The sequence below is a fragment of the Chanodichthys erythropterus genome, chromosome 1 (assembly GCF_024489055.1).
Source record: "Chanodichthys erythropterus isolate Z2021 chromosome 1, ASM2448905v1, whole genome shotgun sequence".
Taxonomy (NCBI): domain Eukaryota; kingdom Metazoa; phylum Chordata; class Actinopteri; order Cypriniformes; family Xenocyprididae; genus Chanodichthys; species Chanodichthys erythropterus.
In genome coordinates this window covers 1,488,045-1,512,603 of record NC_090221.1, presented here as the reverse complement: position 1 = coordinate 1,512,603, position 24,559 = coordinate 1,488,045, and the positions used below count along the sequence as shown (strand labels likewise).

The window sequence follows — 24,559 nt, the reverse complement described above, 5'->3', positions numbered from 1 at the left end:
AGGTCACTAGCTACTGAATAACTGCACTGCAGTCATGATAAATCTCTTCAGTTTTAAATTAAAACACATCACGGTAGCTGTAGTGTCTTAAACTTATTCAGTAACACTTTAAAATAAGGTCCCATTAGTTCATGCATTGAGCAAGAACAATGAGCAATATATTTATTACAGGATTTATTCATCTTTGTTGAAATTACAAGTTAACACTTTATAATGAGTATAAAGTGCTTACAAATCATTTATAAACTGTTATAGTTTATATATTGTAGTTAATATATTAATATATAGGCAATACGCAAATATTGAGTCTTCATCTATCTCACTGTCATTTACAAAATTATCATGATATTCATGCTTTGTTAACAACTTATAAGTGATGTACAGTATTTTAAACCAGTAGTAAAGGAATTGATAGTTAATAGTCCTCCCTTTAGATTAGATCATGGAAAATCAGAAAATGTATATATGTAAATGTATATGTATAGAGACCATATATAAACTATGAATTAACTATAAACTAATAGTTTGCGAAAGGTTTATTACTGTATACTTATTATAAAGTGTTCCCAATTACAAATGTGCATGTTCGTTCATGTTGTAATGGTTAGATTCTGTTATGTTGACTTTTATTTTGAAATTCTGTTTATTTTCCTTTTGTTCCTGTTTCCCTGTTCTGTTTAGTTTCAGTTTATGATTATGATTATGTCCTTGTTTTTTTCTTTGATTACTTAAGATTATCACCCAACTCTCTTTATATTTGCCATGTATATATATAAAAACAACTCAAGTTGGGTTGAAAATGGACAAGACTGGGTTGTTTTAACCCAGCTGTTGGGTTAAATGTTTGCCCAACCTGGGTAGTTTTATTTAACTCAACTATTGTTTAAAAATTACTGTATTGCTTGCTTATTGAACCCAAAAATATGTGTAAAGTTTAATGAATAATAATTAAACAACAAACATTTATTAAATTGCTTATTCATAAATGTTCATCTTTTGATTATTATTGTTGCCTCTAGTAATTATGTGTCTGATTTTTAATTTCCAACCTATTTTGGGTTCATTTTAGGTCAGCCATATAGTCATTTTTAAACAATAGTTGGGTTAAATAAAACTACCCAGCAGGTCGGGCAAACATTTAACTCAACTGCTGAATTAAAACAACCCAATCACTGGGTTAGTCCATTTTCAACCCAACTTGGGTTGTTTTAAACCCAAGTTATAGTCTATGTTCAGTTCAAACCCTTCTCGGTTCTCGTCTATGTTGATTTGGTGGTTTTTCTATGATTATTACTCCTAAGATCTCCTGTTTGATGCTAGTCGCTCACTACAGCCAATCGTGACACATGTTAGCATTAAATACGGTCTTTATTTTCTTTATGAAAAATTCTTAGGCAACATGACCTAAACATGAATTGCAAACACAGGAGATGCAGGAAATTAACTAAAGCTGATGTAAGAAATGAAATACTGAACAACTGAGATATGATTTATGAGTGGTCAAGCACAGGAGTGTGAGAGAATAATGAATATGACGGTTTTCATATGTTAGCAGAGATTTATTACTACAGAACACAATAACACCAAAGCCACTGCGCTTTTGTTTACAGGCCAATACCTTCTTTTATTCAACACTAATTAATTAGATAAAGGTCGTTTGTAGTGAATTGGACAGGTCATGTTCTCTCTTGCAGTTGGGAGTTGATTAAGTGTAATATGCCGTGTGATTACCTTTTGGCCTGGATAGTCCCACAGGAATTCCACGCCAGTGTTGAACTCGACCGTTGCGGTGCAGTTGAGCAGCAGAACGCCGCCCTGCATGAGCTCCACGGGCGAGTCTTCAGGAAACAGCTTGAGCCCATAAAACCTCAGTCCTGTTGGGTGTTGCGAACATGGATGTGTCAGCACTTTTCACGCTCATGGAGCCATGGACGTACTGCCATTTTTCAATTATGGCACCTTTTTAAACAAAAGTGATGCTTATTCATGCAAAAGTCTCTATTATGATGGTTGCTAGATGGGTTTCTATGCAGGTGCGAGAGTGTTCCTCCTTCAATATAAGACTATTGAATTCGCATACTGAATAGGTACTACATTTCAATTTGAACTTACATTTCGACCGCTAAAAAAGTGCATTCTATATAGTATGAATGAGTGTACTGAAAACGCCTTCAAAAATGATTTGATCCACATTCTTTGAGGACAAACAGTGTGGAACGACATTTGTGTTAAAGGATTAGTTCACTTCAGAATGAAAATTTCCTGATAATTTACTCACATGTTTGTCATTCTGCAGTCAAAATGAAGGAAAACATTCCAGGATTTTTCTCCATATAGTGGACTTCACTGGGATTCAACGGGTTGAAGGTCCAAATGTCAGTTTCAATGTCAGAACTCTACATGATCCCAGACGAGGAATAAGAGTCTAATCTAGAGAAACCATCGGACATTTTCTAAACAAAATAAAAAAATTATATACTTTTTAACACAGATGCTCGTCTTGCACTGCCCTGAGATGCTCCATGCATGACATAATCATGTTGGAAAGGTCACGCTTGAAGTAGGCGGAAGTAGGGTGAAAAACTTCATCTCATTTTCTCCTCCAACTTTAAAATCGTCCGACATTGTTGTTTTACCTTTTTTCTAAAGGCCGTTTGCATGTTCGCTTTGCAAACACTGGATCGGTACTTCCGCCTACGTCACACGTGACCTTTCCAATATGATTACGTCATGCGTGGATCATCTCAGAGCAGTGCAAGACGAGCATTTGTGGTTAAAAAGTATATAATTTATTATATTTTTTAGAAAATGACCGATGGTTTCTCTAGATAAGAGTCTTATTCCTCGTCTGGGATCATGTAGAGCTCTTTGAAGCTGCACTGAAACTAATTTTGACCTTCAACCGTTTGCTGCCCATTGAAGTCCACTATATGGAGAATAATCCTGGAATGTTTTCCTCAAAAACCTTCATTTCTTTTTGACTGAAGAAAGAAAGACATGAACATCTTGGATGACATGGGGGTGAGTAAATTATCAGGAAATGTTTATTCTGTAATGAACTAATCGTTTAAGTTCACAAGTTTTGTTTAATGCTTTGGGTTCTCGTTGATTTACAGAATTTCATCTTACTTTTTGGCTGCTTATCTGCACCAAATTGCATATTTTTGTTCAGTTTGAGCCTCTGAATAAAACTGAGATGTTTTCTCCTTCTCGAGTCTCAGCTCCATATTCTCTCGAGGTCTTCTTTACTGTGTGTGTTCAGTAATAACCTCATTAATCTTAATAAACCCAACTGTGACTTTGTGAGTTGTTGGTCATTTGTAAGTTTGAACAGAGCAAGTGAAGCAAACAAGGCCATTAGGTGAAGTTATTAGACATGCTAATGCAGTGTTTATTCAGGAGGTCAGCTGGTGCAGACGTAACGCTCCGCCGACTCTACAACATCATGTACGTGAAGCAAAAATTTCATTTTCCCCTCTTGATTAAAGTGGCTATTGGTCTTGGCGAATGTTCTGTATGAGCCACACTTTAGATCAACACAGAACGAAGAATGACCTCATTTAACAGTGTAATGATAAAGCTTTTCTGAGACGTCCCTCAGCAGGATGGAAGAAGATCACGGCCAGCTCCAGAAGAAAACCTGCTCAACTACATCGACAAATTCTGATCGAGTGAGTAAAAATACACTCTTGTTTTCAATAGGAGAGTCATAGATGATTCTACCTAATCACTTCAATCAATTCGACAGTCCGTATGACGCACAACTCAGGAAAACATGTTCCCAGATCAACAACCTTTGTTAGTTCTGGAACAACATTTCTATTAACCAATCACAATCTATGACCCCTCAACTCTAAGCTTAAAATCTAAAGAATGCTTGTTTTTTGACTGCTTTTAAACTAGAGATCTTTTTAACAGTATAGTGACTACTTACATAAAATGCTTATAAAAATCACTCCTTATCTGCCAATAATATGTCTTAGTTAGATGACATGATGAAATGACAGCCGATCCAATGAATATTGAACAGGTCTTACCTGTGGGATGCACGACGTATACAGCGGATTTGTGCTCGGTGTCGTGGACTGAGGTGGAGCAGTAGAAGCCGAAGAACATGGGCGCCTGATCATAGTAGTATCTGGGAACCGACCAGCCTCTTTTATTATTCCAGGTGATCTCACTGCTTTCTAGAAGCAACGGAGGCAGCTGTAACTGTACGGACAACAAACATTCACATCAAACATCATCTGAAAGATTGAGAATAAAACTCATTCAGAGCAATCTAATGTATGATGCCAGATCTAAGCAGATTTTAAACACCCAAAAATAATTATTTGTATCTTTGAAAATTAAGTTGCATGATCATTTTAAAAAATGCATTACATTAGTGACCAACTTGAACACGAGCAAACTCTGCAAGAGGAACTGATGCTTATTGAAATTTCGGCTGCAGAATTTCATCGAGAAGCAGTAAATGTGACCCTAACTTCATTCTGATGCAGAAATCACCCTCTACAGACAGAATGAGTCCATCCGAGTCTCATTTGCTTTAAACAGAAAATTCTCTTATGATCTTTCCACCACCCTCATGTCACTCAAAATTCCCCGTGGAACAAAATGTCAAAGCTGCTCCTTTCCATCAAATAATAATTCATAGTTATCACTGGCTGTCAAGTTCTGCTGCAATTTTGATAAAAAAAATATCATGTCAAAATTTTAACCAAGGTCCCTTTCATGCTGAACACTATACTATCCCACGGTACACTCTTATAACTAACTATTAAATGTTTGGTCAAGCCTTATGCCACCTCATTATAAAAATGGTGGAAGTTATAGCACAAAGGCTGAAATCAGTTACATGAGCGTAAATAATAGCGATGGGTTAAAAAAATGATCTTAACTAGTTACAGCATGAAATAAACGTGAATGAACATCAGAAGGTATGTTGAAAGATTCAAAACAACTTACTGAAATGAATCATGTCTCATGTAATCGATCAACCGCAGAAAGACGTCAATAAAACAGCTCGAGAACAGTCACGTAATCGTAATCGTAAAAACCATTAAAAGCGCTTGCTGTTTTACTGCCTCTAGTGTTCATTTCTGTTGGAAACTGCAGTGATATGTACGCATATTTTTGCAACTTGTGAACAGGTACGTCTTTCCATGAGACCAGGTTGCAATATTTAATGTTTAAATAAATCTGTCATTTCTTATGACAGCCACCATTTAAATGTTTATATTTAAAAACAACGAGTAGAAACATAATTATATCATTAAAAATGTATTATTATAGTATATTATATTATATATACTATAATATGTCATTATTATATACATTTCCGTATGTGTAATCTCAATGTAAGTATCCTACAAATCAGAAATTTTTAATATTACAGTGATGCACCAACTGTGGTTCCCTGTGTAAAAAACTAAAAAAGGTAATTGCAACTTTTTATCTCACAATTCATTTTTTTTCTCGCAACTGCGTTACATAAAATCACAATTCTGAGCCATAAAGTCAGAAATGCAAGATATGAAATCAAAAAATTGTTATTGTGAGCTGACTTTTTTCTCAGAATTGGACTTTGTAACTCGCAATTGCAAGTTTATGTCTCACAATTCTTGGGAAAGAACTCAGAATTGCAGGATATACACTTGTAAACACAAGAAATAAAAGTCACAATTGTATCATAAAAAGCTGCAATTATCTTTTACATTTTTTTATTCCGTGGCAGAAACAACAAGCTTCCATATTTACCATTATAGTTTACAGTATTAGTTGGGAGATTTTCCTTGAGGAAATTTGCCAATCAAGATCTGGAAAAGTTGTTTATTTGAGTTACTGTTTTCATTTCCTTTGGCTCAGAAAACTATATGTTACTTGAGTTAGCTAAGAGCTGAAAGTTACTCTCATGCAGCAACTGCAACAATCCTGGATTCAATCTCTAAAAAACACAAAAACAAATCAGTGCCCTCATCCATTCTACAGAAACTGAGCTCCTGTTGGACCTACCAAGAAGAGAGAGACTTTCAGGTCAGGATCTGAAACCAGACATGGCACTTCAATGTGTGTATCAGAGTCCGTTATGTAGAGGGTCTCCATTTCACTCCCGTTTCTCATGATGAATGGATTTTGTGGGTCTGTTTGAAAAGAAAAGGTACATTAGTTCAGTTGTCTATAATTTTCTGCCCCTGTTACCTCAAATCAAGCCCCACAACATTACAGGACTTCTTGCTAATCAGGACCTTAATATAATGGCATAACACCAACATGTAATTTAATGAATTCTTTAGGGAGAATGTTTGATATTTGAGCAGTAATGTTGGTGGATCAACCTCTGGTCATGTGTTACTGATTTAATTCCAGTAGGCATGGGTTAACGCGTCATTTTTAAGCTCAGAAACATACATACACAATGCAAACACAAGCAAATATAGTGCGTTCCATTTGTACTTGGAAATTCCGAGTTCCAAGTAGGAACCTTTTAAGTTGGAGTTCCAATTTGGAGAAACCGCAACAACCCTGACTCAAAGTCGTCATCTGATTGGTTGAGTTCTACAGGATTTCCCGAAGATGCGTTTATTGTGTTGTTTAACGGTCCACCTGGAAACAAAGCCATCGCGACGCCAAAGAAGAAAGCCGTCATGATTATCTAAACACTGGATTTTCAGAAGTATGTGAAGTTCACAGCATACATCCACATCGGTCTGTTATTGTAGGGATATCGACTTTATGTTTTATAATTTACAACTACCTTACTAACTATTATTAAGCAGTAATTAGGAGTTTATTAAGGCAAAAGTCATAGTTAATAGTGAGTGACTCTGAATAAGTGTGATCTTATTCAGATAGCTAAATATACACATTTTGACTTTAAATTACTTTCTAAGCAAGACCAAGTCTTCAATTGAATAGAAAAACTATAGACTAAAACTTTTGTGTTTTGAATTGTGGTGTAGACGTGTTTGCATCCACATGCTTGTCTAGAGTAGATGATAATACTTTAAATTGTACTAAATCTTGGTTATACTGTCAAAACCCTGTGCATACACAGCAAAATCACCAGAGTTAAATCAAATCTCTAAATAGTGTGAAGCAGAGTTAAAGTTAATGAGATAATTAAGTGATTAATGAAGTGATGATTGAGCGGTAGTGATGAACACCTGCTGTTAACAAGCAGAATCACTGAAGAAAAGAGAAACACAAGAAGTACAACTGACTTCAGCCACAGTCTTAGATGAAATCACCTGAAAATAAAAGACATTATATCTCTCAAGATCTCAGCAGAGGAGGATTATCTTTTCTTCAGTGATTCTGCTTGTTAACAGCAGGCGTTCATCACTAATGCTCATTCATCGCTTAATTATCTTATTAACTTTAACTCTGCTTCAGTGTTACTTTAACACTATTTAGAGAGTATGTACTCCGAGCAGAGTTGAATCAACATTGAACTGAATAATGACACTATTGTCTTCAGTAGAGCAGAATTGAATTCTGTTTGCATCAGTGATCATTGTTTTTTTCTGATTTTCACTGCTTTGAAAGAGTCTATTGTATAAAGTGCTACAGAAATAAAGTGTAAACACATTTTTCAAAATTATTTTCTTGTGCTAATCAACAGTGTTGATAAAGCTGAAGTCTTTAACCCAGAATATTCCCTTAAAGTCAAGACTTAACATTCCATCTCAAGTTCTTTGCCTGAATATACACAGATCTATTGTGTGGATCATCCAGAATATCTAAGATTTCTGTGACACAGCTCTATCAACAGTCTCCAGCACCGTTCCTTAAACCACTTAATAAGAGGCTTTTGTCTTGGTCAGAATCCATATGTGTGGGGCCGCTAACACAGCTTTCACCTTCAGCGGGAGCTCACGGCTTTATTTGAGCGTCACCTGCTGATGCCGCCATTATTCTAACAAGTCTGATTTCTCCTCACGTAGCTCAAATCAATCACTCCAAGCTGTCGGAGTCCAAACAAAGGTCCGTATCTTGAGGTTTATGTTTCTGCCCCGCGGTGGTCTGCATACACATGCATAATAGGAAAAATACACAAATCCTCACAGTTATGGTGCTTCAAAATAAATCATCCTCAGGAGGTGAATTGCTTTTTTCTGAAGAGATTGGGAGGCGCTGGAGGGCACGGCGTGTATCCATAATGCCGACAGCTCCGGGAGGCGGCGTGACCTAAATGAAGCCACATGCTGCCAAGTGCCATTCTGCTCTACGCTCACTGCTAATTTATAGCTGTGATTTCAGCTGGCTCTGATCAGCCCCCTGGTAAGATCTGTGGAAGCGGTTTCGGCATGTTGTCAGGAGAAATCATTCGGCATTTCACATGAGTGAGCGAGTCTGCGGGGTGTCTGTACCTGACTCTCCCTGGGCCCGTTTCATCCAAAACGCTGTCAAGGAATGAGAGTAACACAAGGAAAGCTGTCCGAAGTCACAGACACTTTGATCAACTGGTGGAAAACCAATTTGTTACAAATACAGAGCTGGACTGTGTTGAGAAGATAAACAATCCCCCTAGGAATGATTAAAGTCTCTCATTACTCACTCACACATGTCAGTCCAAACCTGGAACCAGTTGCATAAACTTACTCACTGTGTCTTAAGAACTAGTTTGACCAACTTGCAGTAAAACAAGAGGTAATCAATCAGCCTTGAAGAAAAAAATGAGATGACTAACTTTTAAGACTAGTCTAAGCAGTTAGTTCACCCAAAAATGAAATTTCTGTCATTAATTATTCACCCTCATGTCGTTCCACACCTGTAAGACCTTTGTTCATCTTCAGAACACAAATGAAGATATTTTTGATGAAATCCAAAATCGTCCATTGACAGCAATATAATCAAAGTAACTAATTTTTTACTTGGTTACTTTTTATGGAAAGTAATGCGTTACAATATTGCTTTACTCCCTACAAAGCAACTAATTGCGTTAGTTTGTTACTTTTTATGGAAAGTAATGCCTTACAATATTGCTTTACTCCCTACAAAGCAACTAATTGCGTTACTTTGTTACTTTTTATGGAAAGTAATGCGTTACAATATTGCTTTACTCCTACAAAACAACTAATTGCGTTACTTTGTTACTTTTTATGGAAAGTAATGCGTTACAATATTGCTTTACTCCCTACAAAGCAACTAATTGCGTTACTTTGTTACTTTTTATGGAAAGTAATGCGTTACAATATTGCTTTACTCCCTACAAAGCAACTAATTGCGTTACTTTGTTACTTTTTATGGAAAGTAATGCGTTACAATATTGCTTTACTCCTACAAAACAACTAATTGCGTTACTTTGTTACTTTTTATGGAAAGTAATGCCTTACAATATTGCTTTACTCCCTACAAAGCAACTAATTGCGTTACTTTGTTACTTTTTATGGAAAGTAATGCGTTACAATATTGCTTTACTCCTACAAAACAACTAATTTTTTACTTGGTTACTTTTTATGGAAAGTAATGCGTTACAATATTGCTTTACTCCCTACAAAGCAACTAATTGCGTTACTTTGTTACTTTTTATGGAAAGTAATGCCTTACAATATTGCTTTACTCCCTAGAAAGCAACTAATTGCGTTACTTTGTTACTTTTTATGGAAAGTAATGCGTTACAATATTGTGTTACTCCTACAAAACAACTAATTGCGTTACTTTGTTACTTTTTATGGAAAGTAATGCGTTGCAATATTGCTTTACTCCCTACAAAGCAACTAACTGCATTACTTGGTTACTTTTTATGGAAAGTAATGCGTTACAATATTGCTTTACTCCTACAAAACAACTAATTGCGTTACTTTGTTACTTTTTATGGAAAGTAATGCGTTACAATATTGCTTTACTCCCTACAAAACAACTAATTGCGTTACTTTGTTACTTTTTATGGAAATTAATGCGTTACAATATTGCTTTACTCCCTACAAAGCAACTAATTGCGTTACTTTGTTACTTTTTATGGAAAGTAATGCGTTACAATATTGCTTTACTCCCTACAAAGCAACTAATTGCGTTACTTTGTTACATTTTATGGAAAGTAATGCGTTACAATATTGCTTTACTCCCTACAAAGCAACTAATCGCGTTACTTTGATACTTTTTATGGAAAGTAATGCGTTACAATATTGCTTTACTCCTACAAAACAACTAATTGCGTTACTTTGTTACTTTTTATGGAAAGTAATGCGTTACAATATTGCTTTACTCCCTACAAAGCAACTAACTGCGTTACTTGGTTACTTTTTATGGAAAGTAATGCGTTACAATATTGCTTTACTCCCTACAAAGCAACTAATTGCGTTACTTTGTTACTTTTTATGGAAAGTAATGCGTTACAATATTGCTTTACTCCCTACAAAGCAACTAATTGCGTTACTTTGTTACTTTTTATGGAAAGTAATGCGTTACAATATTGCTTTACTCCTACAAAACAACTAATTGCGTTACTTTGTTACTTTTTATGGAAAGTAATGCGTTACAATATTGCTTTACTCCCTACAAAGCAACTAACTGCATTACTTTGTTACTTTTTATGGAAAGTAATGCGTTACAATATTGCTTTACTCCCTACAAAGCAACTAATTGCGTTACTTTGTTACTTTTTATGGAAAGTAATGCGTTACAATATTGCTTTACTCCTACAAAACAACTAATTGCGTTACTTTGTTACTTTTTATGGAAAGTAATGCGTTACAATATTGCTTTACTCCTACAAAACAACTAATTGCGTTACTTTGTTACTTTTTATGGAAATTAATGCGTTACAATATTGCTTTACTCCCTACAAAGCAACTAACTGCATTACTTGGTTACTTTTTATGGAAAGTAATGCGTTACAATATTGCTTTACTCCTACAAAACAACTAATTGCGTTACTTTGTTACTTTTTATGGAAAGTAATGCGTTACAATATTGCTTTACTCCTACAAAACAACTAATTGCGTTACTTTGTTACTTTTTATGGAAAGTAATGCGTTACAATATTGCTTTACTCCCTACAAAGCAACTAATTGCGTTACTTTGTTACTTTTTATGGAAATTAATGCGTTACAATATTGCTTTACTCCCTACAAAGCAACTAATTGCGTTACTTTGTTACTTTTTATGGAAAGTAATGCGTTACAATATTGCTTTACTCCCTACAAAGCAACTAATTGCGTTACTTTGTTACTTTTTATGGAAAGTAATGCGTTACAATATTGCTTTACTCCCTACAAAGCAACTAATTGCGTTACTTTGTTACTTTTTATGGAAAGTAATGCGTTACAATATTGCTTTACTCCTACAAAACAACTAATTGCGTTACTTTGTTACTTTTTATGGAAAGTAATGCATTACAATATTGCTTTACTCCCTACAAAGCAACTAACTGCGTTACTTGGTTACTTTTTATGGAAAGTAATGCGTTACAATATTGCTTTACTCCCTACAAAGCAACTAATTGCGTTACTTTGTTACTTTTTATGGAAAGTAATGCGTTACAATATTGCTTTACTCCCTACAAAGCAACTAATTGCGTTACTTTGTTACTTTTTATGGAAAGTAATGCGTTACAATATTGCTTTACTCCCTACAAAGCAACTAATTGCGTTACTTTGTTACTTTTTATGGAAAGTAATGCGTTACAATATTGCTTTACTCCCTACAAAGCAACTAATTGCGTTACTTTGTTACTTTTTATGGAAATTAATGTGTTACAATATTGCTTTACTCCCTACAAAGCAACTAATTGCGTTACTTTGTTACTTTTTATGGAAAGTAATGCGTTATAATATTGCTTTACTCCCTACAAAGCAACTAATTGCGTTACTTTGTTACTTTTTATGGAAAGTAATGTGTTATAATATTGCTTTACTCCCTACAAAGCAACTAATTGCGTTACTTTGTTACTTTCTATGGAAAGTAATGCGTTACAATATGTTGCATTACTCCCTACAAAGCAACTAATTGCGTTACTTTGTTACTTTTTATGGAAAGTAATGCGTTACAATATTGCTTTACTCCCTACAAAGCAACTAATTGCGTTACTTTGTTACTTTTTATGGAAAGTAATGTGTTATAATATTGCTTTACTCCCTACAAAGCAACTAATTGCGTTACTTGGTTAGACCTTTGTTCATCTTCAGAACACAAATGAAGATATTTTTGATGAAATCCAAAATCGTCCATTGACAGCAATATAATCAACACTTTCAAGGTCCAGAAAGGAACTAAAGACATTGTTAAAACAGTCATGTGATTGCAGTGGATCAACCTTAATGTTACGAAGTGACGAGAATACTTTTTGTGCGCCAAAACAAAACAAAAATAAGGATTCAACAATCTCTTCTCTTCTGTGTCATTCTCATACGTTGAGGAGCTTCCATGTTGTATGCCAGAACACAGACTCAGCATTTCTTTATCAAAATGTTTGATTTCATCAAAAATATCTTAATTTTGCTATTAGAAGTGTGGTTATTTTTACCGGCATTACACAAATAATGAAATCACATGTAGTAGGTGTGTTTCTGACCCACTTTTGTCAAATGCAAAACACATTTCTATGGCTATATTGGATGCTATTCAGCGCTGTGTTGAAAATACTAATGCCGCTGTAACTGGGTTGTGTTAAGACAGAGTTCAGCGATTCGGAGTGGATAAAAAACTTCAAAATAATGTCACAGAGTTCATTCATGAAGTTGTGTGAACAACACGTCAGTCGTGTATGTTTGATCAGAGCGGTAATGATGCGATTAAGGCGTTTATTTGCTTGGTGTATTGTAGTTTGATGGTTTCTGCGATTATGAGCATTAGTTTGATTGAAGTTTTGTGTTTACATGAAGTAAAGTTTAACTGCAGTATTGCCAAAATCCCATTATAATCGCACTATGATACATGCTCAATGTCTGTCAAACTCCAAAAAGGCCAAATATACAGAACAAAAGCACAAAAATGCTCATTACAATGCAAGTCTTCATAGCAAACACTAGTTTTGTGTGACAAACAGTCCAAAATCACTGATAACTATGCAAGAATTAATGCCGTTCTGCTGTCAGTGATGTCCAACTAATCCAAAACAAAGCACTCATGCTCATCCAGCTAGTCCAGGTCCATCGATGGACTGTGAACATGGGATAAATGTGAACTTCGCTGGATTGTATGGACTACTGTTATGTCCTTTTTTGTCTTTTTGGTCACTATAACTTAGCTTTGTATGGGAAAAACTGCCCTAAGATTAATCAAAAAGGTTGAAATGACATGTGGAAATTGCAGAATTTCCATTTTTATATGATATTTAAATTAAAAACATGTTCTGTAAAGTTGGACTGGAATAGTAGGCCTGGATTCAAAAGCCTTTTCCCACATAAACGTACAAGTGACATGACTGAATGAGTGTTGGATCAAAGAGTTTTGCTGAAAGACCCATTTATATATGAATCCAGGCTTGACGTCCAAATGTAATGTTAATCAGTAAATTCACTTCTTTCCACATGAGGTGATAATGTGCTCAAGCCATCAAACCCAACATAAATATTCTTCCTCATATAGGATAAGGAGGACACTGACAGGGTATGTCATCTGTAACGGTGATATCAGCAGATTTGGCATCATGTAGCGTCTCTTTATTAACTTTCTTATCTTTAGTTTATTCAGTATAAAAGCTCTTTCCTAATCGTGGGCCGTCTCAGGGCTAAACCAAACATGTTCTTAGCGTGTTCATGTATAATCTTGTGTGATCTTCTGAAGAGGGGTGATGTTTTCAATGAGATGTTTATGATGTCTTTGTCTGTTCCCCAAAGAAAATAGAAACTTTAGACAAAGACAGCCTGGCCAAGCATTCTTTGAAGGGAGTCAAATAAAAATGGGATTTGTGATTTGGTTTGCCTCAGGAAAATGCCACAGATTGCAAAAGAGACGAGACACTGATATTCAACTAACTCCATAAGGATAAAATGATGAGAGAAATGTTTTTTCTTCAGAAATAACCTCTATTCTTTCAAAGGTTAAGTATGTCTTTAAACAAATGGGCTAAAGAAACATTTGTCCAGAACTTCAACATTAAATACAGGTTCATTCTCAGAAAATGATAACATTTACACACCATTTGAGTCCTCATACTGTTATAATTACCAAGTTTATCACATTATTTAATAGACTGAACTGTTCTCAGTGAAATGCATATAAAGGAAGGTCAGAAATTAACAGGCGCTTAGGGCAAATGAGCAAAAATGCTGTGCAAATTCAAAATAAAAGCCCCAGCACAATTAAACTAAATCTGTTATGGATGTGGTGATGAAAGAGTAATGTGAAAATGAATAAAAGTTTAGATTGAGATTGATTTCTTTTCATGCTTTTTTGCAGCGCTGAACATTATAACCAATCAGACATGATTCTGTTGAGCTTATGAATGCAATGGCCAATCAGAGTTGTTTATTTTAGTGACTGCTGAAAACAGGATTTTGTCTGTGTAGCAAGAATATGACGTGCCGTTTCTCCATAAAAAATGTTTTATATATTCTACTAATCAACATTAATAATCATTATTACAATATCAAGAGCAATAACACAGCGAAAACACAGCTCTCACCTCGCACAAAGACAAAAACGCTGGCTGCTGTGGTCCCATCGATGACCGCTTTGATGTCCTGGTAGAAGCAGCGGTAATATCCTGAGTCATTGGCCTGGGCGTCGGTCAGTATTAAGGACTTACAGTAGGGTTTGCCAGTCTCTCCTTGACACTCCTTCACCCTGACCGCTCTGTGGCCCGGTGAGTCACTGGGTGACTGCTGCTGCTGCCGATCGGTAATCTCGATTTTACTCAAAGATTCTTCAGGCCAGCTCCAGTCCAGAATCCGCTGCCCCCTAGAGGAATAGGGTCAGGTAATCATATTAAAGTCACTGCTATTCTAAATGTTTTGCTATAACATGATACACAAACCACATTTTAAGCTTAATGTGATAGTTCACACAAAAATGAAAATTCTGTGATCATTTACTCTCCCTCATGTTGTTCTAAACCTGCTTGAAGTTCCTTCTTCTGTTGAACACAAAAGAAGATATTTTGAAGAATGTCTGTGACCAAGTGGTTTCTGCTCCTCATTGACTTCCTTAGTATTTTTTTCCTCCTACTATGGAAGTCAATGGAGCACATCAACTGTTTCGTTACCCATATTCTTCAAAATACCTTCTTTTGTGTTCAGCAGAAGAAAGAAACTCATACAGGTTTGGAACACCTTGAGGGTGAGTAAATGATGACAAAATTTTCATTTTTGGGTGAACTATTACTTTTAAGGGATCTAAATCTTGCTGATTAGATAAAGTTTGATTTAGGCTCCTCTCTTAGACCCTTCCTTCAATATAAACAAGTGTTGGGGGAAAAGTAACAAAAAAGTTACTTTTATGGAAATTAATGCATTACAATATTGTGTTACTCCCGAAAAAAATAACTAATTGCGTTGGTTACTTTTTATGGAAATTTATATGTTACAATATTGTGTTACTCCCGTAAAAAGTAACTAATTGCGTTACTTTGTTACTTTTTATGGAAAGTAATGCGTTACAATATTGCTTTACTCCCGTAAAAAGTAACTAATTGCGTTACTTGGTTACTTTTTATGGAAAGTAATGCGTTACAATATTGTTTTACTCCCTACAAAGCAACTAATTGCGTTACTTGGTTACTTTTTATGGAAAGTAATGCGTTACAATATTGTTTTACTCCCTACAAAGCAACTAACAGCGTTACTTGGTTACTTTTTATGGAAAGTAATGCGTTACAATATTGTTTTACTCCCTACAAAGCAACTAATTGCGTTACTTGGTTACTTTTTATGGAAAGTAATGCGTTACAATATTGTTTTACTCCCTACAAAGCAACTAACAGCGTTACTTGGTTACTTTTTATGGAAAGTAATGTGTTATAATATTGTTTTACTCCCTACAAAGCAACTAATTGCGTTACTTGGTTACTTTTTATGGAAAGTAATGCGTTACAATATTGTTTTACTCCCTACAAAGCAACTAACTGTGTTACTTGGTTACTTTTTATAAAAAGTCATGTGTTATAATATTGCGTTACTCCCTAAAAAAGTAACTTATGGTGTTACTTGGTTACGTTTTATGGAAAGTAATGCATTACAATATTGCATTACTCCCTAAAAAAGTAAATTATTGCGTTAGTTACTTTCTATAAAAAGTAATGTGTTACAATACTTTTGCATTACTCTTTGTCACCTGAGCTGGCCTTGCAAAAACATAAAAATTCAATTTTTGGTCAAACTAAAGGCCCTTTCACAGGCACGTTACTCGTAATACGTTACCACCCACACTGGTCTAAACATTTAGAAAAGTAATAGCAGTCTATCTCAATATAAAGTATACAGAGGAGGGGGGTTGTTTAAATCCTTAATCCTAAATCTAAGAAATAATAATAGTAATCCTTTCCTTAATTGCTTGCAAAAATTATTGTTTTGTTTTTTCAGTTGAAAAGCAATATTGTGCATGTCTTGAAAACAGTGTCTGAGTCACTTGGAAAACGGACAGGTTTGTAGATGGCAAAGGAAAAGGCAATGACATTTAAACTGATGTGTTCCTCAATGAGATTATGAAATACAGTGATTTCTGAACTCCTGCCATGACTTTGCTTAATACTGCACATCGATCACACTGAGAGGTGGCCCAAAAGGTATATGTTTGTAACTGCTGAAAAACAATTTATTCTGGGAATTCTTGGCAAGAAATGTAAGAAAATTTTGAAGGGATTAGAGCTAAATATGTTGGATCGCCTCCCTGTAGGTTCATGCCACATTTATTTCTAAACTTAACCATCCAATCAATTCCAAATGTAACATTCTCCTTGTTTTTGTAATGGCTCACAGGCTTATGCAATTATTCAATCAAAAACGACCAAATCCAGGCCTTGACTGTTTATTTAACTCGACATTTTATCCCATTCAGCACCAAATGGTAATTTAACCTAAATGCATTAGGGTTATTGATGTCTAATATGTCCATGGACTTTTTTATCAGCATTAAGATTTTCAGAAACAATGCATATAAATGTGAAGGGGAAAAAGTACATTTAAGGTCCTGTGAGTGTTCACAATTTCTTAAAAATTTGATCTTGAAGGTATGACACTATCATGCCTGTTATGAACGTGTTGCATCGCAATGCCCTGTTTGCTTTGACGTGTTCATGGCCTGTTAGCCACGCCCCCAAACTCTCACCTGCTACAGTAACCACGCCCCAAACTCTCACCTGCTACAGTAGCCACGCCCCAAACTCTCACCTGCTACAGTAGCCACGCCCCAAACTCTCACCTGCTACAGTAGCCACGCCCCAAACTCTCACCTGCTACAGTAGCCACGCCCCAAACTCTCACCTGCTACAGTAGCCACGCCCCAAACTCTCACCTGCTACAGTAACCACGCCCCAAACTCTCACCTGCTACAGTAGCCACGCCCCAAACTCTCACCTGCTACAGTAACCACGCCCCAAACTCTCACCTGCTACAGTAGCCACGCCCCAAACTCTCACCTGCTACAGTAGCCACGCCCCAAACTCTCACCTGCTACAGTAACCACGCCCCAAACTCTCACCTGCTACAGTAGCCACGCCCCAAACTCTCACCTGCTACAGTAGCCACGCCCCAAACTCTCACCTGCTACAGTAGCCACGCCCCAAACTCTCACCTGCTACAGTAGCCACGCCCCAAACTCTCACCTGCTACAGTAGCCACGCCCCACACTCTCACCTGCTACAGTAGCCACGCCCCAAACTCTCACCTGCTACAGTAGCCACGCCCCAAACTCGCAACTGCTACAGTAGCCACGCCCCAAACTCTCACCTGCTACAGTAACCACGCCCCAAACTCTCACCTGCTACAGTAGCCACGCCCCAAACTCTCACCTGCTACAGTAGCCACGCCCCAAACTCTCACCTGCTACAGTAGCCACGCCCCAAACTCTCACCTGCTACAGTAACCACGCCCCAAACTCTCACCTGCTACAGTAGCCACGCCCCAAACTCTCACCTGCTACAGTAGCCATGCCCCCAACTCGCAACTGCTATGGTATGTTCTTTTTTTTTTTTTTTTTTTGCATAACAATTTTTTTTTTTTAAATAGCAAAATGCTGATTAAAATACTTTTAGACAGAGTTTAGAATAGATGATTTGATTGTACCTGCATGTAATGGTCAATGTGTCGTTAGCGTTAATCACGAGCTGGTCTTTGGTGTTGTCAAGGGTGGGTGGACTCATAGAAAACCCAGTCACCAGACCTAGAGGAAGAGAAAAGCATCATCATCATCATTAAAAGTGAATTCACCCTCAGTAAGTTTACAACAGAATCTAAGAAAAGTCAAATTCCCTTTATGTTCCAGGCTCTAATAATCATTCCTGACAGATCCTTGGATGCAATTTCACTGTGTGGTGCACCTCTGAAATAAAGAGGCAAAGTCCCGTCTCTTGTTTGGCTTTTTAGTCCAATATAAATGTCATTGCAGCTCCACTGATGTTTACAATATTTCTGTGATAAAGGCAAATGGAATTCATGCCACGCTTCAGGGTCTCGATGAGAACTCAATGGTTCTGTTTACACCTAAATGCGTTTTTGTCGATCGGATCACAAGTAGACGAGAGATACATTCCCGTCCCTTTTGTCCACTTTCAACCACTTCTGTCCTGATTTCTTTGAGGGGAGGATCTATGGGTGGATAAATGTATGTGCTTTTCAGATCTTTCTATCTAATACATGAAATAACCTGACACAATTTATAATTTTTTAGTTAGTGTGTAATGTTGCTGTTTGAGCATAAACAACATCTGCAAAGTTACAATTATCAAAATTCAATGCAAAGGAGATATTTTCTTTTACAGAATTCGACTACAACAAACGGCTGGTAGGGACTTCAACAAGCTTCTTCCTGGGTTAGTGACATCACAAACCCTAAAATTTACATAAACCCCGCCCCCGAGAACACACAACAAAGGGGGCGGGGCCATGTTGGGCTGCTTTAGAGAAGGGGAAGAGTTGTTGTAGTCGAGTGTTGTTGTCATGCCGTCATTTTACGCCAAACGAGGGTCAATTCAACACAAAAGATGAACATGACGGCACATGCTAGTGGATGAGTTGAATCAACTCCACAGCAACTACATCAATTTATCCACTAACCATTCAGAAACGTCTAAAAGTTGTAACTTCTTCCTGAGTCTCTCCATCAGTGTCGACTCCGGTTTGAACAATGTAAGGCTGAACACTTTCCTCATTTTGGCTGCGTGAGATTCTCCAGCTTTGTTGTTGATGAGCTGTTAAAGCTCCGCCCTCTTCTGGAGCAGCAGCTCATTTGCATTTAAAGGGACACACACAAAAACGGCGTGTTTTTGCTCACACCCAAATAGGGGCAAATTTGACAAGCTATAATAAATGATCTGTGGGGGATTTTGAGCTGAAACTTCACACACACATTCTGGAGACACCAGAGACTTATATTACATCTTGTAAAAGGGGCATAATAGGTCCCCTTTAAGGTGCAGTCACACTAAAGAATTTTCAATAAAATTTGTGGACAAAATGGTCCATTGTCTATTGTCATTAGTGTAGACACACAGAAGTGCCTGGATATAGCTACACCTTTAGGCGCATATTTTGTTTTTTTACTGTATGTCAATGATATTCTCATTAGAATGTTTTTCAGACAAAATGCACACCAGTTCCACTGGTTATATCCATTATCTGGGATTGACTTTCAGATGGTAAGATATTCAAATGGATTCACATCAACAGAAGTGCTTACTCAATGATTACTGATGCACTAAAAGTTCCTCGAACACATTAAAAGGCCGTTAATCTGGTTTGTGTTAGCTGACAGCGGGACAGAGAGGTCAAACGGTCATCGTAAAAACCGTTAATTGGTCTTTGCGTGCTAATGGTATAAATGTCTCTCGGAGGACACGGGAGTATGAACATGTCACGAGGAGTTATGAGGCGCACCTGGATCTCATTAACGCCAAACGACGACAGAGAGACACTGACAATCAAAACAAAAGCCTCTGAATCACATCAACAAGAGTTACTTTAATATGACAAGTTTATAGAGGGAAATGAGCACACATCATTGGTACCAAAGAGTCATTGGTTATTTTTTTGAATGTCATGTATTTCTGAATAAAACAGGGCTGCGTTTCTCAAAAGCACAGAGACCATTGGCGGCAATAATTATTATACGATCTACTTCGGCTTATGATGCTTTTGGGAGATTTTAGAAAGGCGACAGTAGCCTAAAGCAACAGCTTATTGTATAGTAATTCATTTTTTTATTTGGTTTTGCCAGCATTGGTTAACATTAATCAATTTCAAGTGTGGTCTTGTTAGTAAATGGGGTCAATTTTGAGTTTAATAAACCAAATAAATCAAAGTTTTGGCCTGAAAATAACCCAAAGCATCCCACGAGAAGCTTTATTAATCACAACCTCCTTATCTACAGACAAACCTCTGAGGAATTCAGATAACGCTGCCGCTGACATTTCTGTAGAGTACCTGTAAACCAGCGTTTGAATTCAATGGAGTTGTAAGCAAGAGACTTTATACATATTAGAATATGGCTGTATACAATATGATGAATGAATTTTGGTTTGGCACAGCTATGGCAGAGATTCACACATACATAAGAGATACAGTTGAAGCTGTTTCTCTTCAGACTAGCAGAGCAAAATGATTTCCATGCCTGTCCCTGTGACTCCATGAAAGCACACACGTCAATCAGAGAGAATATTTCTGGATCAGTGCACAATACATGTGTTTCAGACGCATCCGGCCTCACAAGCCCACAATAGAATTTGGTAAATATTTGATGGCGAGTCAATGACCTGTTTACAGTTCGACATGAACATCCTGGTGGCTTTTCTGCAGCAGTATTTCAGCTCTGAGGATTGATGGTTGAATTTCACCAGTGTATGCTGGATAAATGTGAAATATGAAAACCTGTGCATTACATCTGATTCGGTCTTAACTACCAGTTTGAGCTCATGATTCCCAGCCCAAAAGCTGAAGGAAAACAACAACTGTGTCATAAAGTTTAACGAGGTGATTTTTGTCCTGCAGAATCTGAGCCATAGATTCAGGTTTAAATTCAAATAAATCTGATAGCAGGTACAGCAGGATAGAAACAGAACCCAAAAAAATGATTTCTTAATTTTCTTACATTTCAACAACTGTTCTTAACCCTCTGGAGTCTGAGGCTGATTTGGGGCTTGGAGAAGTTTTGACATTCCCTGACATTTGTGCTTTTTTCAGTTGTTCATAAACATATTAATGACAAAAGTGTCATTACACTGTATTCAGCACAAACTAGGCTACAATAACATGTGAGGAACATGTATGTACATGTTTGTGAAGGAATAACGTTTATGAGTGGTTATTGAAAAAAAAAAATTAAGTCACTGAAATAAGGCCAAAAATATATATTAAATCTGTGTTTACAAGACTTCTGTGTATTGGGGGTTGTAGGCTAGAGTTTTTGCTTCAAAATTATGTAAAAATTATAATGCCTACTTCATATAAAACAATATATTGATTCAGTTTTTGTAAGACACTTTTTGTCAAGAAACACAGTATGTGTGGAGTTGTGAATCATCATGAATAATGGGTCATTTACACCTGAGAAGACAAAAGAATCGCATAAAGAACCTCTAATGGTGCTGCATAATAATGAGGCCTTTCAGTCAGGTAGGCTGTGAAAAAAACCTCTGTTATCATGTGTCAGCTCAATTTAAAATAATGGTATTCTATTATATTCTTTAAAATATAATGTATTTCGTTGATGCAAAGAGTCTGAATATAGGTTTTTAGTTTAAAAGCATTCACATTTGGAGAAATATTGATGGATTCTCATATGTTTATGTCAATTTTCTATACAGAGGAGTTATATTTATTCTATATTCATTGTTATCACCATGAGCGCTGGTGTTTTCAATTCATACTTGCAGTCGGAGGGTGCTCTGTACACCTTTAGTCCACAAATTATTCTAAAGAAGAAGAGGACATATCAGGAACTAACGGCATGTCTTCTAGAGATCGCTAACTATGGCTTTTACATACAGATAAACACTTTTCAAGACAATAAATACACGACTGAGACAATGCATACAAGTATTGCCTCTGAATTTGCGTCTGAATAGCGCTGGCTCCTTGGGCGTGGCCGCATTAGCGGATAATGAGCTGAATCACGGACTTCTGACATGGCTCTCTTTTCATACAGATTACATAAACACAGAATTTTTGTTTTCGATATGACTTACATGATTTAAAGCCTGACATTTCAACGTGTTGTGATTTTGAACTAATTGTTATATACTTGCACTAGCATATTGAATATGACAATTTAGTTCAAACTTTGACCTGTGGAGGGCAGTAATACACTTAGCAGTGTCTACACTGCCGGAATTCTATGGTTAAAATGTATAAAATTAAAAAAAAAATTTAGAAAATGAGCGATGGTTTCTCTAGATAAGACTCTTATTCCTCGTCTGGGATCATGTAGAGCTCTTTGAAGCTGCACTGAAACTGACATTTGGACCTTCAACCCGTTGGACCCCAGTGAAGTCCACTATATGGAGAAAAATCCTGGAATGTTTTCCTCAAAAACCTTCATTTCTTTTCGACTGAAGAAAGAAAGACATGTACATCTTGGATGACATGACGGTGAGTAAATTATCAGGAAATTTTAATTTGGAAGTGAACTAATCCTTTAACTGTTATAATATTAACAAGACAGACTTCAAACAGAGAGATTTACATTACAAACACGGCTGATGGAAACTGCCAAAGGGAAATTAAAAAGCGATAAAAAGAAATCATGTTTGTGATATCTGCATGATCTGCAGTTTTGTTACCATGCATATATGGACTAAACCTTGCTGATGCAAAATGATGCAGAAACATTCAGCATTTTCTAAACACGTCTTGTGGTTTAAATGTGATCTGTCTTCAAATGCTTTGCTCCCTTTGAAAGCCAAAGATTGAGTTGCCTACACTCTGACTGAAAAGATTTATGACAAACATTAAGCGGCTCACAGTGTGAGCGGTCACTTCTCATCCGCAGCGTTTCTCATTCACTCTCCCCAGATGTGAGGATGACACAGACTCACGGCGCTGTGCTCAATGGGCCCGGCTTTAACTCTCCACTGCACACCAAAACATTCGTGAGGGTGTTTGACTTGTGCAAGCGCACTTTCTGCCAGAACACAGCCCACAGACACAGTTGGACGGCACCGAGGAATGAGAACCAGAGACATTTGGAAGATATCTGATAGCAGACTTAGAGATATTAGGGCAGCGTTCTGAAATCATCCAGTGTAAACCACAGATTCAATGCTAAATTGGCATGATCTGTGTGCCAGATCCTTTCCATATGGATATACATTTCTTTCACAAGGATGCTGTGTGCAGCAGTCGTCTGGGGCGCTGACTGTTAACCTGTCAGTGTGATATATGACTGGAGTAATACATAAGCAGTTAGCAGGGGTTAACCCCTAGGCAGAGACAGATGAGGGCTCATACTGTATCGCTTGTTTGTAATTCAAAGCACACCGCAGTGGATACTGGATGTGTGCAGCGCTTAGAGGTCTTCTTACAACTGGAGGCAAAATAAATTCTTGTATTAAAATGGCACCAGATTCTTCACAGTGACCTGGTCATGTTAACCTAGATACAATTTTGGATCATGGAGGTCAGAATGTGATAGTGATAGTGCGGTCAGTTATGATATTCCATTGGGAATGATTGGGATGGACAGGATGCTCGACTAAACGGTAGTTGGTCTCAGCTTGGACAAGCTGGTCATTTGAAATAAAACGTTTTAAAGAGGATCTGCTTTTTTCCATGTCCATCTGTAATGTTGCTGTTTGAGTATGAAAAAGTTCATACTCTATATATCAGCGTCAGTGTTTCTGAACTCCTGAAACGCCTCCATTGAGTTTTCTTCACAATGTTCCTCATTTAAATAATTCATATGCAGAATAAAGGGGCGGGGCCTGGTTGAGTTAGTTAGTAGTGTGTTGAAACTGGCGGTTATGGTAAGGGGCGGGACATTTCCCAAACACCAATCACAACACACTGCTCCAGCTGACCAATCAGAGCACATTGTGCTTTTCAGAAGGAGGGGCTTCATAGAGACAGGAACTAAACAGAGCGTTACTGACAGACTGGGGCTGCATCCGAAACGCCTAATTCTCTACTATATAGAAGGTGAAAAATGTTACACTCTAAAAATTGCTGGGTTAAAAACAACCCAAGTTGGGCTGAAAATGGACAAAGCCAGCGATTGGGTTGTTTTAACCCAGCAGTTGGGTTAAAAGTTTGCTCAACCTGCTGGGTAGTTTTATTTAACCCAACTATTGTTTAAAAATGAACCCAAAATATGTTGGAAATTAAAAATCAGACACATAATTACTAGAGGCAACAATAATAATGAAAAGATTCATATTTATTAATAAGCAATTTCATAAATGTTTATTGTTTAGTTATTATTCATTAAACTTATTAATAAAATGTTCATTTCCAACATATTTTGGGTT

The 24,559-nt window shown here is 36.8% G+C and overlaps 1 protein-coding gene across 2 annotated transcripts in view; it reads right to left on the bottom strand.

The window, feature by feature from the left end:
• flt4 (fms related receptor tyrosine kinase 4) overlaps positions 1-24,559 on the bottom strand; it is a 51,130-nt gene that overhangs the window by 18,466 nt on the left and 8,105 nt on the right. For both annotated transcript variants that reach the window (XM_067384751.1, XM_067384760.1), the window contains exons 2-6: positions 18,168-18,264; positions 14,573-14,847; positions 6,016-6,143; positions 4,038-4,212; positions 1,732-1,874 (exon numbers count right to left, since the gene is read on the bottom strand). In XM_067384751.1, coding sequence (XP_067240852.1) covers positions 1,732-1,874; positions 4,038-4,212; positions 6,016-6,143; positions 14,573-14,847; positions 18,168-18,264 — 818 coding nt within the window. The remainder of the gene's footprint in view (positions 1-1,731; positions 1,875-4,037; positions 4,213-6,015; positions 6,144-14,572; positions 14,848-18,167; positions 18,265-24,559) is intronic.